At 34.6% G+C, this 14,338-nt stretch overlaps 1 protein-coding gene across 1 annotated transcript; it reads left to right on the forward strand.

Moving 5' to 3' along the window:
• On the forward strand, positions 2,365-2,950 carry LOC109327583 (histone H3.3-like). Its single transcript, XM_019560763.1, has one exon. It carries the CDS (start codon positions 2,462-2,464, stop codon positions 2,870-2,872), a length of 411 nt encoding a protein of 136 aa, XP_019416308.1. The 5' UTR covers positions 2,365-2,461; the 3' UTR covers positions 2,873-2,950.

Raw genomic sequence — 14,338 nt, forward strand, 5'->3', positions numbered from 1 at the left:
TAATTAGTATAATAAAACAAACAAACCAAAACATATTTAAATCAACTTAGCATTATTTGGTTGAAAGACTAGTGTCAAATAAGTCCTTGTAGATTCGAGAGCCTTTTTAAATTAGTTTGCAATACACGACTTAATATTTGCATTGACAAATTTGTTAGTTAGCATTTTTTCGAACAAATCCTTTATAATGAACGACTAGAATCTCCTCAACACATCTTCTCTTCCTATAAGTTTACTTATTTAGTTTAGTTTGCAACTGATATATAATTGGCTAGATTTTAGCATCACACTACCTTCGAGAACCAATATTATATAGTTAGTGGCCTATTCGTTTAAACAATATTATCTTAACTCAATATAAATATATGCCAACAGGTTATTGAAACAAGAAAGATAAAATCTTGACTATGAATTAATAAAAATAGGGGCAAGCCAAGAATGTTTTACTCTGATTAAGTTGCCAACCCCGTAAGTGTCTTATGAAATTTTCTTGATTTTATTTATCTATCTTAATCATATCTTCTTCTTGTGGTTTTTTTAAGTCTCTCAACTTTGCGTTACTGTTGTATTACTTTGGTACATTTGGTTCTTCTTTTTTGTATACTACCAAGAGTATTCTCTCATCCTTTTCGCAAGGAACTAATTCTTTTCAGGGTTCGTGATTGTTCATTCCAATAAGTATTGCTTCTAGGAATCGAACTCTTATCCTTTTGGTTATCTTGAGAATATCTTTAATAAAATTGTCTTTCACTTCTAAAAAAAAATTGACTAAGTTAGGTTGCTGATGAATGAAATAAATAGTAATTGAAAATTGCTAAATTTAATTTAAAGTAAGTCTAGAAATTGAATGAATTTAATTTACATATGAAAAAAGGTAAGTATTAAATAAATAATAATTAAATAATATACACAGTAATAATTAATTAACAATAATTCACATACGTATTTGACAATGATAAAATATAGATACAATTTATCATTTGGATTGAAAACTATTGAGCAGAAATAAAGAACTCCTTTATTCATAAGTAGTAATAATCCTAGTTATATTTTATAATAATAAACAGTAATAAATAATACCAAGTACATTTAAATAAATAAAAACATTACATTTAAGAGGTAGCAAAATTTATACCGATTTGGATGTGTCTAATAGAGTTAGAGAAAGATCCGAAATAAACAGTCATATTCAAGATTTCATAACTTAATTTACAGTATGTATTGTATTATTTAATAACTAATATGAGGGATAAATAAATTAGGATATTGATAATAGTGATGAGTTGGAGCAGTAAGAAGAGAAAACGTCAACAAATATGTGATAGAAAAATGAAGGTTGTGGAATTATATCAGCTTTCCCATATTGCTATATGGATAAAGATTAAGGTTATAACTTTTGTGAGATTCAATGCACATCAATAGTAGTATAGGAGAGTCGAATACTATTGGATATAGATACTTACATGTGGCACAATTTTTTAGTGGCCCACATTTTATTTATTTTTATAATAAAATAATATTATAAAATTAATAAACTCTATGATCTCTTATTCCAATAAGAGAGGGTCCACCACTAAAGAGTATTCCAACCCATCAATGGTTTCAATCTAAACCATCAAAAGTCAAAACATGGATCATATTTTCCAAACAAATTTGTTCTCCATATTATAAGCCAATCATATTATAACAAGTAATGAAAAATAATTATTTTCTGTTTTTATGATTTTTTTTAACTAGTTAGTATTTGTTAATAAGATTGGTACACAATGAGATACCAAATCTCGGGACAAGTGATCTTCATTCTCAAAAAGCCAACATTACCAAGAAGATCATAGGTCTAACTTATGCTAATTTCTAATTTGTATATCAATCTAATTAAAAAGTAAGAAAAAATATATGCAATAATTATGTATGAGATTTATATACTGTCATTACGTCATTCACCATTAATATTTAATTATCATTGACTTTTCAAACAAAATAATTTAAATGAATGTTAGATAGTGAAATATCTATGTATAAATCTTTACATGTATAAATTTTACACTCTTACAAAGTATTACCTAATGAAAAAGATAATATATCTCACTTTTGGTGGAATGTGATTGATTTGGAGATAAAAGTTTTTTAGAATATGTTGAATAAGGATTATATATCCCAAAAATTCATACCTCTGTGTCCCAAACCAATCAAATTTACCAAGAAATATAAAAAAGAATTATTTTTGTTTCTAATTGGGTGTCACTTTTAATTAGATTGAGACACAAATAGGACATCAAAAAGTGAAAGTAGTCTCCATTAGTTCCAACATCACTCCAGCACAACAACACATAAAATCTAACAAATTGCAATTCAGCTAACATCATCTCACATATAAATTCATCTCCCCCCTCTTCATTCAACACCAACAAAAACCAGACAAAAATAGTGTTCTGCAGTTTCATATTTTCTCTGCACATCAATGGTACGTGCAATGCAAACTGCCCGCATTTTCACAAATGGCAAGACACCAAGAATGAGGTTGGCGGAGATAGCTGCCCGTAAATCAAGTACAAGAATCAGTGCAGTGAAGAAGCACCGCAGGTTCAAGCCTGGTTCTGTTGCTTTAAAGGAGATAAAGAAGTATCAGAAGAGCACAGAAAACCTAATACCTAAGCTTCCCTTCCAACGTCTAGTTCAGGAGATTGGACAGAAAATCAAACCAGGCCTTAGATTCCAAGACATTGCAATCGCCTCGCTTCAGGAAGCAGCAGAGGCTTATGTGGTGAAGTTGTTTGAAGACACCCTTTTTTGTGCTACGCATGCTAAAAGGGTTACCATTGTGCCAGATGATATGAAACTTGCAAGGATGATGAAAGAGGAGAAGCCTTAGCGTGTGTGAATGATGAAGGTGAAGACTTGTAAGAACATGTTTTATCGTTATATATGTTTGTGTTTTTTAGCATATAAAATGTTGGATAAGTATGTTGAAATTGTTGTTATTTTATGCAAGAATATAATGAAATGAAGTTGATTGCAATAACCAGAAACACAGCAACATAGGTGTTGGAAAATGAGGGCATAAGATGAAGACGACGGAGATTTAGGAAAGATCATAATTTTTTCAAAACATTAATTTATTTTTAGTAACTCGTAAAAGTATTAAACATGCTATAATATTATTAAAAGAGATAATTGAACCATTAAAAAAGAAAGTTTCAAAGGAATGTTGCAGGTGGGGCAGCTAACATTCATCTAATAAAAATGAGAATAAAATATATTATGATATAAATAGACACATTATCCCTAAAATCATGATATATGTCTTATTTATTTAATTTTTATAAAATATTTTTAAAAACTAAACAAAATAATACACATATCATACTTTTAGTATATAGAAGAGATAAATTATTTACATTATGAAATTAGATCAAATTTATGAAATTACAAAAAGAGAGCAAACTATTTATTTATTATTTTATTAATTAAATTATTACTATCAATTGGAAGTAATGCTTTTTTTCAAAAGCAATATAGTCTTTCTAATATAACAAAGAATCTAAGGATAACTTATCTCCTTAAATCGAGTTAGTGTTTGACATATATCTTATTTATCATATCTCTAGAAGTCTTCATTTTAAAATATAATAAAAAATAAAAAATAAAACACTTATCAAATATTGTGTAAATTTAAGGAAATATCTTATCTACTCATGGAAGAACTTTATTTCCTTTCTAAAAACTAGCTTCTCAAATGCTAGAAGATATTTTTAAAAGTTAGTTGGAAACTTTTGGAGTATCTTGTAATTTTTTGAATCACTCAATATGAAATTTCTTTAAATAAAAATTGAAGAAAAATTATAGCTTTTAAAAGTAAGTTAGGCGATAGTTTTCAGAAATCTACTTTGTCTATCAATTTTACTCTTCAAAATATTTAAAAAATTTATTAATTACATCTAATTAAAAAACTATATTAATTATTACATTTTAATCATGTTTCAAATTTTAATTATTTTAAAAAGTAGTTTTTCCGAATAGCTCTAATTTAATAAAATATTTACAAGCTTCCGACTACTTACTGAATAGTTTTACAAACTTCATCTGTTTTTCTTGTATCGAACAACTCTAATAATTGTGTTGCATAGTATAATAAGTGTTCTATAGACATAAGCTAATCACAACCATGAGATACATCCCACATAATTAAGCTAATAAGTGTTCTATATGCATAAGCTTGCAATCATAAGAAAAACATAAACTACCTACACAGCTACAATTTGCAAGCTCATATTTACAAGTTAATTCCGTTGAACAAATATACAAGCTTTATTCAATTTCCATTTACTGAACGACTAGTGTATTGACTAAATTAAAAAGTTACAAGATTGTGTTATATAATGTAGTAAGTATTCTATACTCATAAGCTAATCACAACCATGATATGCATCCCACAAGAATCAAGCCAATCGAAAACTTTTAGATCCAAGTCTCTCTCATGTGCAATAATAATTTGAATTATTTGATCACATCACCACAAACCAATCTCCAAAATTCTAATATCAACTCAATTAATCTCACCTAGAAACCCCATTCCAATTTCCTTCTCTACCAAAACCACTAATTATTAATCACACTCTTCAATATCTCGGTATTTTCTCATAGCATCAATGATACACATGAAGCAAATTTCTCGAAAGATCTCCAAGACAAACGTTCTCTAGAACTGCATGTGTTTCTAATCCACTAGATCCCATTTAGCAATTTCATTTAGGGAAATAAGGATGATCTCCCGAGGAAATGGTGCTATATGATATTAAACAAAATTAACATATAAATTTTAAATTATTTTTCAATAAACTTTTTAAATCATAAAATTATTATGGGCTTTACATTCCAGTACTGAATTATCCAATATCGAAAATGATCCCAACTATTATTAAGGACATCATTCAAGACTTCAATGATGACCTCAAGTACTGGAGTAGTGCAGTCATAACTCTTCAGGAAGTAGTAGAATCTTATTACGTTTGGTGGTGTAGGACACTAACTTCTTCACATTTCATGTTACTAATTTAAAATTTCGCACAAGGATAATAGATTTGAAAGGATGATTAGAAAGAGAGATTGTTTAGGGTTTAAATTTCATAAATACATTAAAAGCTTTTTATACTATCTCTGAATCATTCAAAATTTATTTTTAATTATTATTGACTCTTCAAAACAAAAAAAACCAAATAAATACTAGATAATGCAATGACTATGTCTAAATTTTTATATTGTCAATGTATAGATATTATATTGGAATGCATTGTTTTGAATAAGAAACTTGGAAGAATTGTAATTGAAGATGTACATTGTATATTGATTACAAGAGAAGCCAAAGCTTATATAGATAAAGTAAATAATGTGCAAAACAAGTAACTCATATAACAGGGACAAAATACAAAATGCAACTCCTAATTAACCATGTGACAAAATACAAAATGCTCTACTGATTTCCATACACTTTCAACAAGTGTTTGGAGGCCAATTATGCCTTCATTTATTCAATTAATTTGATGCACCAAATTCTGTCCTAGACTGATGTGCCTTGGTCTGGTTTGGCCAGAAATCCATTCCCTCGGTCACGATGTTCCATTCCTCGGTCATGATAAGCCTTGATCATCTTTGGTCATATTTGATGTTATAAGTCAAGGTATATGCATATGTGGTTCAATCTGTAGCTTTCTTTTAGTCAAGGGCTTCTTGTGAGCCATGCTCAATACCCCCCCCCCCCTGTCTACAGGCTGCTCCAAAGTAGAAATAGGGAGAAGCTGAAGGCGCTCTCTTACCACATGATAATCAATGTCTATGTGCTTGGTCCTTTCATGAAAGACGAAATTTGCTGCAATGTGCCTGGCTGAGTCATTATCACAGTAGAGCAATGCTGGTTGGGTGAAGGTCACCTGGAAGTTTATGAGAACGTAGGTGAGTCACTGTATCTCACAAGAAGAAGCAACTAATGCCCTGTACTCTGCCTCTGATGAAGATCTTGCTACTGTTGTTTGCTTTTTGGACTTCCAAGATATTAGTGAGTCACCAAGGAGGGCACAACAACCACTGATTGATTTTCTTGAATCCACACAAGCTATCTAGTCTGAATCACTAAAAGCTTTGATCTGCTAAGAAGAAGAAATAGGATAGAACAATCCTTGGCCATGATTGCCCTTAATATATATGAGAACTCTAGTTAAGGCCTTCTGATGATTAATAGTGGGGGTAGCCATAAATTGGCTTAGTTGTTGAACTGCAAAGCTTATATCAAGCCTTGTGTTAGTTAGATATAATAACCTGCCCACTAATCTCCTATAACAGTCAGGGTCAGAATAAGGAGGTGAGTCATTTTGAAAAAGCTTGGTAGTTTTAACTATAAGTGTAGGAACAGGTTTTGATGCAAGGAACCCAGTGTCATATAGGATATCCAAAGCATATTATTTCCTTTGGCATAGGGTTATACCATTCTTTGATTTTGAATTGCTTATCAAGATAATGTTTGACCCTTTCAATCTCATTTTTATTGTTGCCAAATAGAATTAGATCATCTACGTAGATCAGGAGAGCAGTAAAAAGGGATCCAGACTTCTTAGTGAATAGAGAGTGGTCATGATGAGATTGTATATATCCTAGGGATAATAAGAACTGAGACAGCTTGGTAAACCATTGTCTCCCTACTTGTTTTAGTCCATATAGGGACTTGTGTAACTTGCAAACTTTGTTGGGTTGGTTAGTAACAACTCCTTGAGGTATAGTCATATAGACATTCTCTCTAAGGTCACTATGAAGGAATGCATTATTCATATCCATTTGGTGAATAATCCAATCCTGAGATGAGGCTATGGCAAGAAGAAGCCTCACTGTGGTGAGTTTTACAACTAGGGAAAATGTGTCAAAGTAGTCTATGCCCTCTGTTTGGTTGAATCCATTTGCTACTAACCTAGCCTTATACCTCTCTATGGACCCATCTGACTTATATTGGATTTTGTATACCCATTTGAAGCCAATGGCTTTCTTATTAGGGGGTAGGGGTGTCAAAACGGGCCGCCCGGCCCGTTTAGCCCACGCCCGCAATAATTTAAGCGGGCCGGGCATGCCCGCAATTGGTTAACGGACAAAAAGTTAGGCGCTGCTCGTTTTAAAACGGGCTAACGGGCTAACGGGCGGCCCGCGGGCATTTTCATGTTAACATTCAAAAAGCAACAATGGTGAATGCTAAGTTATCAAATGTCAATTCAAATTTCCTATGCAATACATTAGGCAGTAAATCAATAGATTTTACATAACCACATTACATAATAATTAAAAGTCTCTATAATAATAATTCAAAATATGTCTCTCTAACCATATTAGATAATAATTATCTCTAACAAATATGCAATAATTAAATGAGTTTGGGCCACTACCCACTGGGCCAAAATTAAAGTTTTAAAGTGTAGAATGTAATATTCGCGGAGCCCGTTTAAAATGCCCGCTAATAAAGCGGGCAAACGGGCCGGGCAATATGAGCTAACAGGCAAAAATACCATGCCCTGCCCGCATTTTTTTGCGGGCAATGCGGGCTGGCCCGCGGGCAATGCCCATATTAACACCCCTATTAGGGGGTAGGTCAAATAGGCTCCAAGTTTTGTTTACCTCAAGAGCATTTAGCTCATTCTGCATTGCCTCTATCCAATGATGTGAGGTAATTGCTTGATTATAGTGTTTTGGCTCATTGTGAGCACTGATGGAAAAAAATGTGGCCTAAGTGTTTAGAGGATATGGAGTGATAGGATAGAACAAAGGATAATGGATGAGTAACAACAGAGTTATTTGTGTAAAATAGGTGACAATGGAAATCCTTAAGGTAAGTGGGTGGGTTCCTGGGGCGATTTGACCTTCTTGGGCTTTGTATGGTTGAGGCATCTGGATCCAGGATAGTGGTGCCAATGTTAGGTGCAGTCTGGTGTGAGGGAGTTTGCTCAGGTATATTCTCTGAGTGGCTAACACTAGTTTCATTTTGATCAGCGGATGTGGGTCTATGTATAATGAGTTGATCATCTAAGAAGTAGGAGTCATTATTAGTGTTGCTAGGATCACGATTGGCATTGAGTTCTGTGTTTTTATAAGGAAACAAGTGCTCATAGAATATAACATGTCTAGAGGTAAAGGTCTATCTAGTTTGTAGGTCAAATAGGACATATCCCTTTGTTCCAAGCCTATGGCCAAGAAAGATACGCTTCCTGACCCTGGGGTCAAGCTTAGTCCTTTGCTGGACTAGGATGGATGCAAAGCACAAACACCCAAACACCTTGGTCTCGAGTAGGTTTGGTTGCTTGTCACATAGAAGCTCAAAAGGAGTTTTGTTATCTAAGACATGACCAGGCAGCCTATTTATTAAGTAGATAACATGCATGATAACATAGCACCAGAAGCTCTTAGGGAGCCTAGATTGGAAAAGGATGGTTCTGGTTACATTCATTATATGTCTTTGCTTCCTCTCAACAATAGAGTTCTGTTGGGGAGCTTCAATACACGTGGTTTGGTGGATCATGCCATGTTTCTTAAAGAAGGCAGACATGTTGGATTCAACTCCATTATCAGTCCTAACAATATTTATTTGCTTAAGGAATTAAGTTATGACCATTTTAACAAAGTCCTGCACTAGCCCTCTACACCCAGCCTTAGATTTCATAAAAAATAACTAGGTTTGCCTAGAATAATCATCGACAACACTTAGAAAATATTTGTGCCCATGTATGCAGGAAATAGCCAAAGGGCCTCAAATATCCAGATGAATCAAGTCAAAAGTATGTATGTTCTTATTCATGTTATTAGGAAAAGGTAACTTAGCTTGTTTTCCTAGATGGCAAAAATCACAAACTTTTGATGAATCAAACTTAACATAGTCATAAATCTTGCAAACATAATTCAATACATCATGAGATGGATGGCCTAATCTATAGTGTCGCAAGTCAAAATTGTCAGCTTTACATATGATATTGACATTGTGCTTATTTGCTATGCATTTCTCAAAATCTTTTCTAAGAACATATAGATTGTTTTTAACCTCAGCACGTCCAATCATCCTCGAGGTAGTCGTTCCTGAATAGAACATTTTGAGTCATTAAAGGTTAGTGTAAAATGCATAGAGTTGGTTAGTTTGTACACTGAAATGAGATTGAACTTGAAATCTGGTATATATAACACATTATGAAATATAAGAGAATTTGACAGAGTAATGGATTGAAAAACATCAAATTCCATCAGGTTGGGGCACACATGATTAGTGGTCCCTATGTCAAGAATCCAAGTGGAAGATTTACATGTGATTTCATGTTTCCGATTCATAGGTTCTGAGTTTGAGTCACTAGCTGGTATTGAGTTTATGCTCAATTGATTCACATTGTGCTCAGAGTTTCCAGCTCCTATGCTTTTGAATAGAGAAGCTAGTTGAGCATATTGCGTCGGCCCGAAGTTGAAGTTCATGGTGCCTCCTTCCTGCTCATTCCCTCCATCCTTTCTAGAAGTGTTGATTGATGTTGTGGGTGGCCTGGTCCTATTTTGTTGCATGTTTGGCGAAAAACCATGCTTGAAGTAGCATGTTTCAACTGTGTGCCTTTCTCTACCACAAAATGAGCACATTTTGATTCCGCTTAGTTTATTGCCTCCATATGACCTTGTACTGCCCCTCCCTCTGTTTGATGCAGGGTTTGATCTTCCAAAAGTGTTTCTTGGCCTCCATGATTGTGTCTGATTTTCTGGAGTCAATTGTGGTGTGTTGCTAACTACATTGAATAGAATCTTGGATTCAAAGTAGTTGAGCCAAGAAGTTGCCTTTCTTGTTGAAGGACTAGTGAAAAGGCTTTATTCATCGAAGGGAGTGGCCCCATCATTAGAATTCATGCTCTTGTGGTGTTGAAATCATTATTCAAGCCCTTCAAAAAACAAATCACATATTCTATCTCACGTAGATCCTTTATTGAGCCAACCAATCCACATATACATTTGATCTCACACATACACGATGCAATAGGTCTAAGTGAGTCAAGCTCATCCCATAGTATCTTTATGTCAGTGTGGTAGCCTGATATTCCTCTATCATCATCTTGCTTATTAGAATGAAGTTCTTGTAATACATCTAACATTCTGAAATAATCGCCTTTTGAGTATCTTTCCTTTAGGTCCTCCCATAGTTGTTGTGCGTTGTTTATATAAATTGTGCTTTGTGATATCTGAGGTGATAGACATCTTGTGATCCAAGAGATCACTATGGTATTGCATCGTTCCCACATGTCGAAATTAGGATATGTTGGACCCCTTAATGAGATGGTTCCATCAATAAACTTGTATTTGTTCTTGGAGCGTAATGCCCTCTTCATTGATCTGCTCCAAGTGTGGTAGTTGGTCTCATGCATTGGAGGTGTAACCAAGATTGCCCCTAGGCTCCAAGGTGTAGATAGTAAGGATTTCTTTACACATCATTAGTGTTGCTAATAGCTTGTATTTCGGTGTCTTGACTTTAGCCTTCTACCATTGTGTTGTTGTTGTTGTTAGAGAAGAGAAAAGATTCTGATATGAAGAGATTAGAGGAGATGAATGACCAGAATTCTTGGTCTATTGAGAAGAGGCAGAGCAGAACATTCAAAATGAATGCTCTGATACCATATAACGGAACTTAGTGTAATGTATTTCTTTATTCTTGATTTCTTAAGCCAAAGGCATTTTGGATTTATACAAGATGTGACTCTAATATAATTGGTTGCTTAAAGAATAAGTAGCAACCAATAAGAGGAAGGATTTCTAACTAACTTAACTACTTTAACTAACAAAGGAGGAGAAACAAATGGAATTAGAATTTTGGAATTTTATGGCTCATGGTCTTGCTGATATGGACCAGAGATGATTCTGATGTGTTATGGCCCATGGCCTTTTTTTCCTGTTCCATGGTCAGGTTTGGTGCGCAATGGCCCATAGCTCTACTTTCCTGTGCCATGGTCAGTTTTTGTACGCCATGACCAATAACTTTCCTTTCCTGTGCCACAATTAGTTTTGGTGCGCCATCGGCCATAACTCTGCTTTCCTACACCACGGCCAGTTTTGGTGCGCCATGGCCCATAGCTCTACTTTCCTGCACCACGGTAAGTTTTGGTGCTTCTGGTACGCCACACTTGTCTTGGTCAATGTTTGGCTCGTATGCGCCATAGGTGCCAATGTCGCGCATGTGATGTGGGAAAGCCTTGTATGTATCTTGGTCAGATATGCTTCTTGTGCCTCGGTCATGTGCGTTGTTTGCTTCAATCATGTTTGCATTCCCTCAGTCAAGGTATGATTTCCCTCGATCATGTGTGGTTTTCCTTCGGTCAAGTGCTTCTTGTGAGCCATGTTCAATATAATTATTGATTACTCCAAGCTTAGGAAGAAGATAAAGAAATATAGAAGACTCTAAGGCTTTAGTGAGGATATCAGCTACCTATTCTTTAGTTGTAAAAGGAAGCAAGTGATATAATTTGTTTTGTAAATGTTCACGAGCCACATGGCAATCAATCTCATTATGGTTCGTACATTCATGGAATATAGAATTTGTAGCAATGTATCTAGCATAATTACTATCATAATACAACAAGGATGGTGTTTTATAATTAACATGTAAATTATCAAGTAAGTATATGAGTCATTGAACTTCACAAGAAGCAATGACAAGTGCTCTATATTCAACCTCTAAGGATGACCTTAAGACTGTGTATTGCTTCTTGGATTTCCATGAAACCAAGGAATTGCCAATGAACATGCAATAACTAGAGATAGATTTATGAGTATCAATGCAAGTGATCCAATTAGAATCATTAAACCCTTTGATTTGAGTGAAACAATTAGTGGAATAAAAAATTCTAGTCATTGCTTTAAAATGATTGATAGTGGGGGCAGCCATAAACTGACTAAGTTGTTGTATTGGAAAGCTTAAATCTGGCATTGTGTTGGTAAAATAGATGAGCCTTCCAACAAGTTGTCTATAAAGTCGGGGATCATGATAAGGGGTGCTATCATTTTGGCTTAATTGGGCACCTTTAACCATAGGGTGTGGGTACTAGTTTTGAGTGTAGAAAACCAGTGTCAGAGAGGAGGTCAAGAACTTATTTCATTTGGCATATTTTAAGACCATGTTGTGATCTTGAGACCTCAATGCCATGAAATACCTTAAGGATCTAAGGTCCTTTATTTTGAAGTTTGTATCCAAATGGTGCTTGGATTTCCCTGCAAGAATTAGGTCATCAACATATATGAGAAGAACAATGAAGTTAGATTTGGATTTCTTGGTGAATAAGGAGTGGTCATGATGGGACCGAGTATATCATAAGGAGCATAAGGCAATGTACAATTTAGCAAATCATTGCCTCTTAGCTTGTTTCATGCCTTAGATGGACTTGTTGAGTTTACAAACTTGATTGGGAATAGAATAGGTGACACTAGGAGGGAGTGTCATGTAGACTTCCTCATCGAGATCTCCATAAATGAAGGCATTATTAATGTCAGTTGTTGTAAGGTCCAATTATGTGTGGTAGCAATGGCAAGAAGCAATCTAATAGTTGTGAGTTTCAAAACTGGGGAAAACGTGTCATGGTAGTCAAGTCCTTCACTTTGGGTGTAGCCCTTAGCCATAAGTCTGGCTTTATGCCTTTCAATGCTACAATCAGAGTTAAACTTGAACTTGTAGACCCACTTAGATCCAATGGCAGATTTATCAGGGGGGGGTAAGAGAGCAAGATCCCATGTGTTATTCTATTATAATGCTAATAGTTCATTGTCCATTGCTTGTATCCAATACTTGGATTAGATAGCATGTTTGAAGGTTTTAGGTTCAACGTTAGTTGTAATTGAGAGACAGTAATTAAGATGCTTTGGTGATAAGGAGTTGTAGGAGAAGACACTATGTAAAGATTGTTTAATCTTGGTGTAATGAGCAAGTTTATCATTGAATAAAAGGTTGCAGTGAAAGTCCTTTAAGTAGGTAGGTGGATGAGGAATTCCCCTGGACCTTCTAATAATAGGTGGTGTGGGAGCAGAAGGAAGAGGAGTTGGAATTTCATCAGAGTGGATGGTGGGTGGGGTATGGATGGTATTGACAGGATTGGTGTTTGGGAAATTGTTGGAGTTGTAAATAGGATCAAGGAAAGGGAAAATTTTTGGTAATCACAGACATGATCAGTCTTAGTCATACTAGGGATATCTTTGGCAGGTTGTGCAAGTTGGAAAGGGAAGATGTGTTTACAAAAGAATACATTCCTGGAAATGAATATTTCCCTAGACTTTAGATCATTCAAAATATAGCCCTTATTGCCAACTTTGTACCCAATGAAGATACACTTTCTAGCCCTTGGATCAAGTTTATGTCTATTATTGGTAAGAGTTTAGGCATAGCATAAGCATTCAAAAACTCTCAAATGTTGGAGGTCTAGTTGTTTGCCTATGAGGAGTTCAATGGGTGACTGAAAATCCAAGGTAGGTGTAGCCACCTTTTCATAATGGAGAAGAGAATACCAAAATCTAAATTAGAGAATTCTAATGTAAAGTGTAAAGTGTTTTCATCCTTAAGGGAGAACCCTCATTTATCCTAATTACAAAATATTGGGCAAAGCCCAACAAAACAAATCTAAAAAATAGGAATATAATATAACATTGAGGACTTCTTTTGGCCATTCAATTTATCTTCACATAGCCTCAACACTGAATTCCATCTTCTTGCACCCATCTCTACTATTTTTGACTTTAATCCATCCAAACTACACATAATAGCCAAAAAACATTCGCTCAACCCGAACAAAGATAAATAAAAGAAAAAAACAATCCTGAAGTCCTAATTATGTCCTAAAACGCAAGTTAAATGCAATCTAAATATAGCACAATTTCACACTCTTCAGCCGCATATCCCCAAAAACCTTTGGGGAGGTTAGCTTGAAAAAGGAGTGACCTAATGATGTTTAGGATTTGTTTATGTCTCCTTTCAACCACAAAATTTTGCTCTGGTGTTTCCACACAGGATGTTTGGTGTAGGATTCTAAGCTCATAATAGAACTTGGGCATAAGAAACTCTAAGCCATTATTAGTACATATGGCTTTAATCTTTTGTGAATGCTGCACGTTGACCATTTGGACAAAACTCTGAGCAATGTGTCTTATTTAAGCTTTAGAGGACATGAGAAAAATCTAACAACGTCTTGTGAAATCATCTATTATAGTGAGAAAATATTTGTGGCCATGTGTGGTAGGGGGTACCTAAGGGACCCCAAATGTCCATATGGACTAAGTTAAAAGCCTTAACTGTAAGAGTAAAACTAGTAGAAAA

The sequence above is a fragment of the Lupinus angustifolius genome, chromosome LG15 (genome assembly GCF_001865875.1).
Source record: "Lupinus angustifolius cultivar Tanjil chromosome LG15, LupAngTanjil_v1.0, whole genome shotgun sequence".
Lineage (NCBI taxonomy): Eukaryota > Viridiplantae > Streptophyta > Magnoliopsida > Fabales > Fabaceae > Lupinus > Lupinus angustifolius.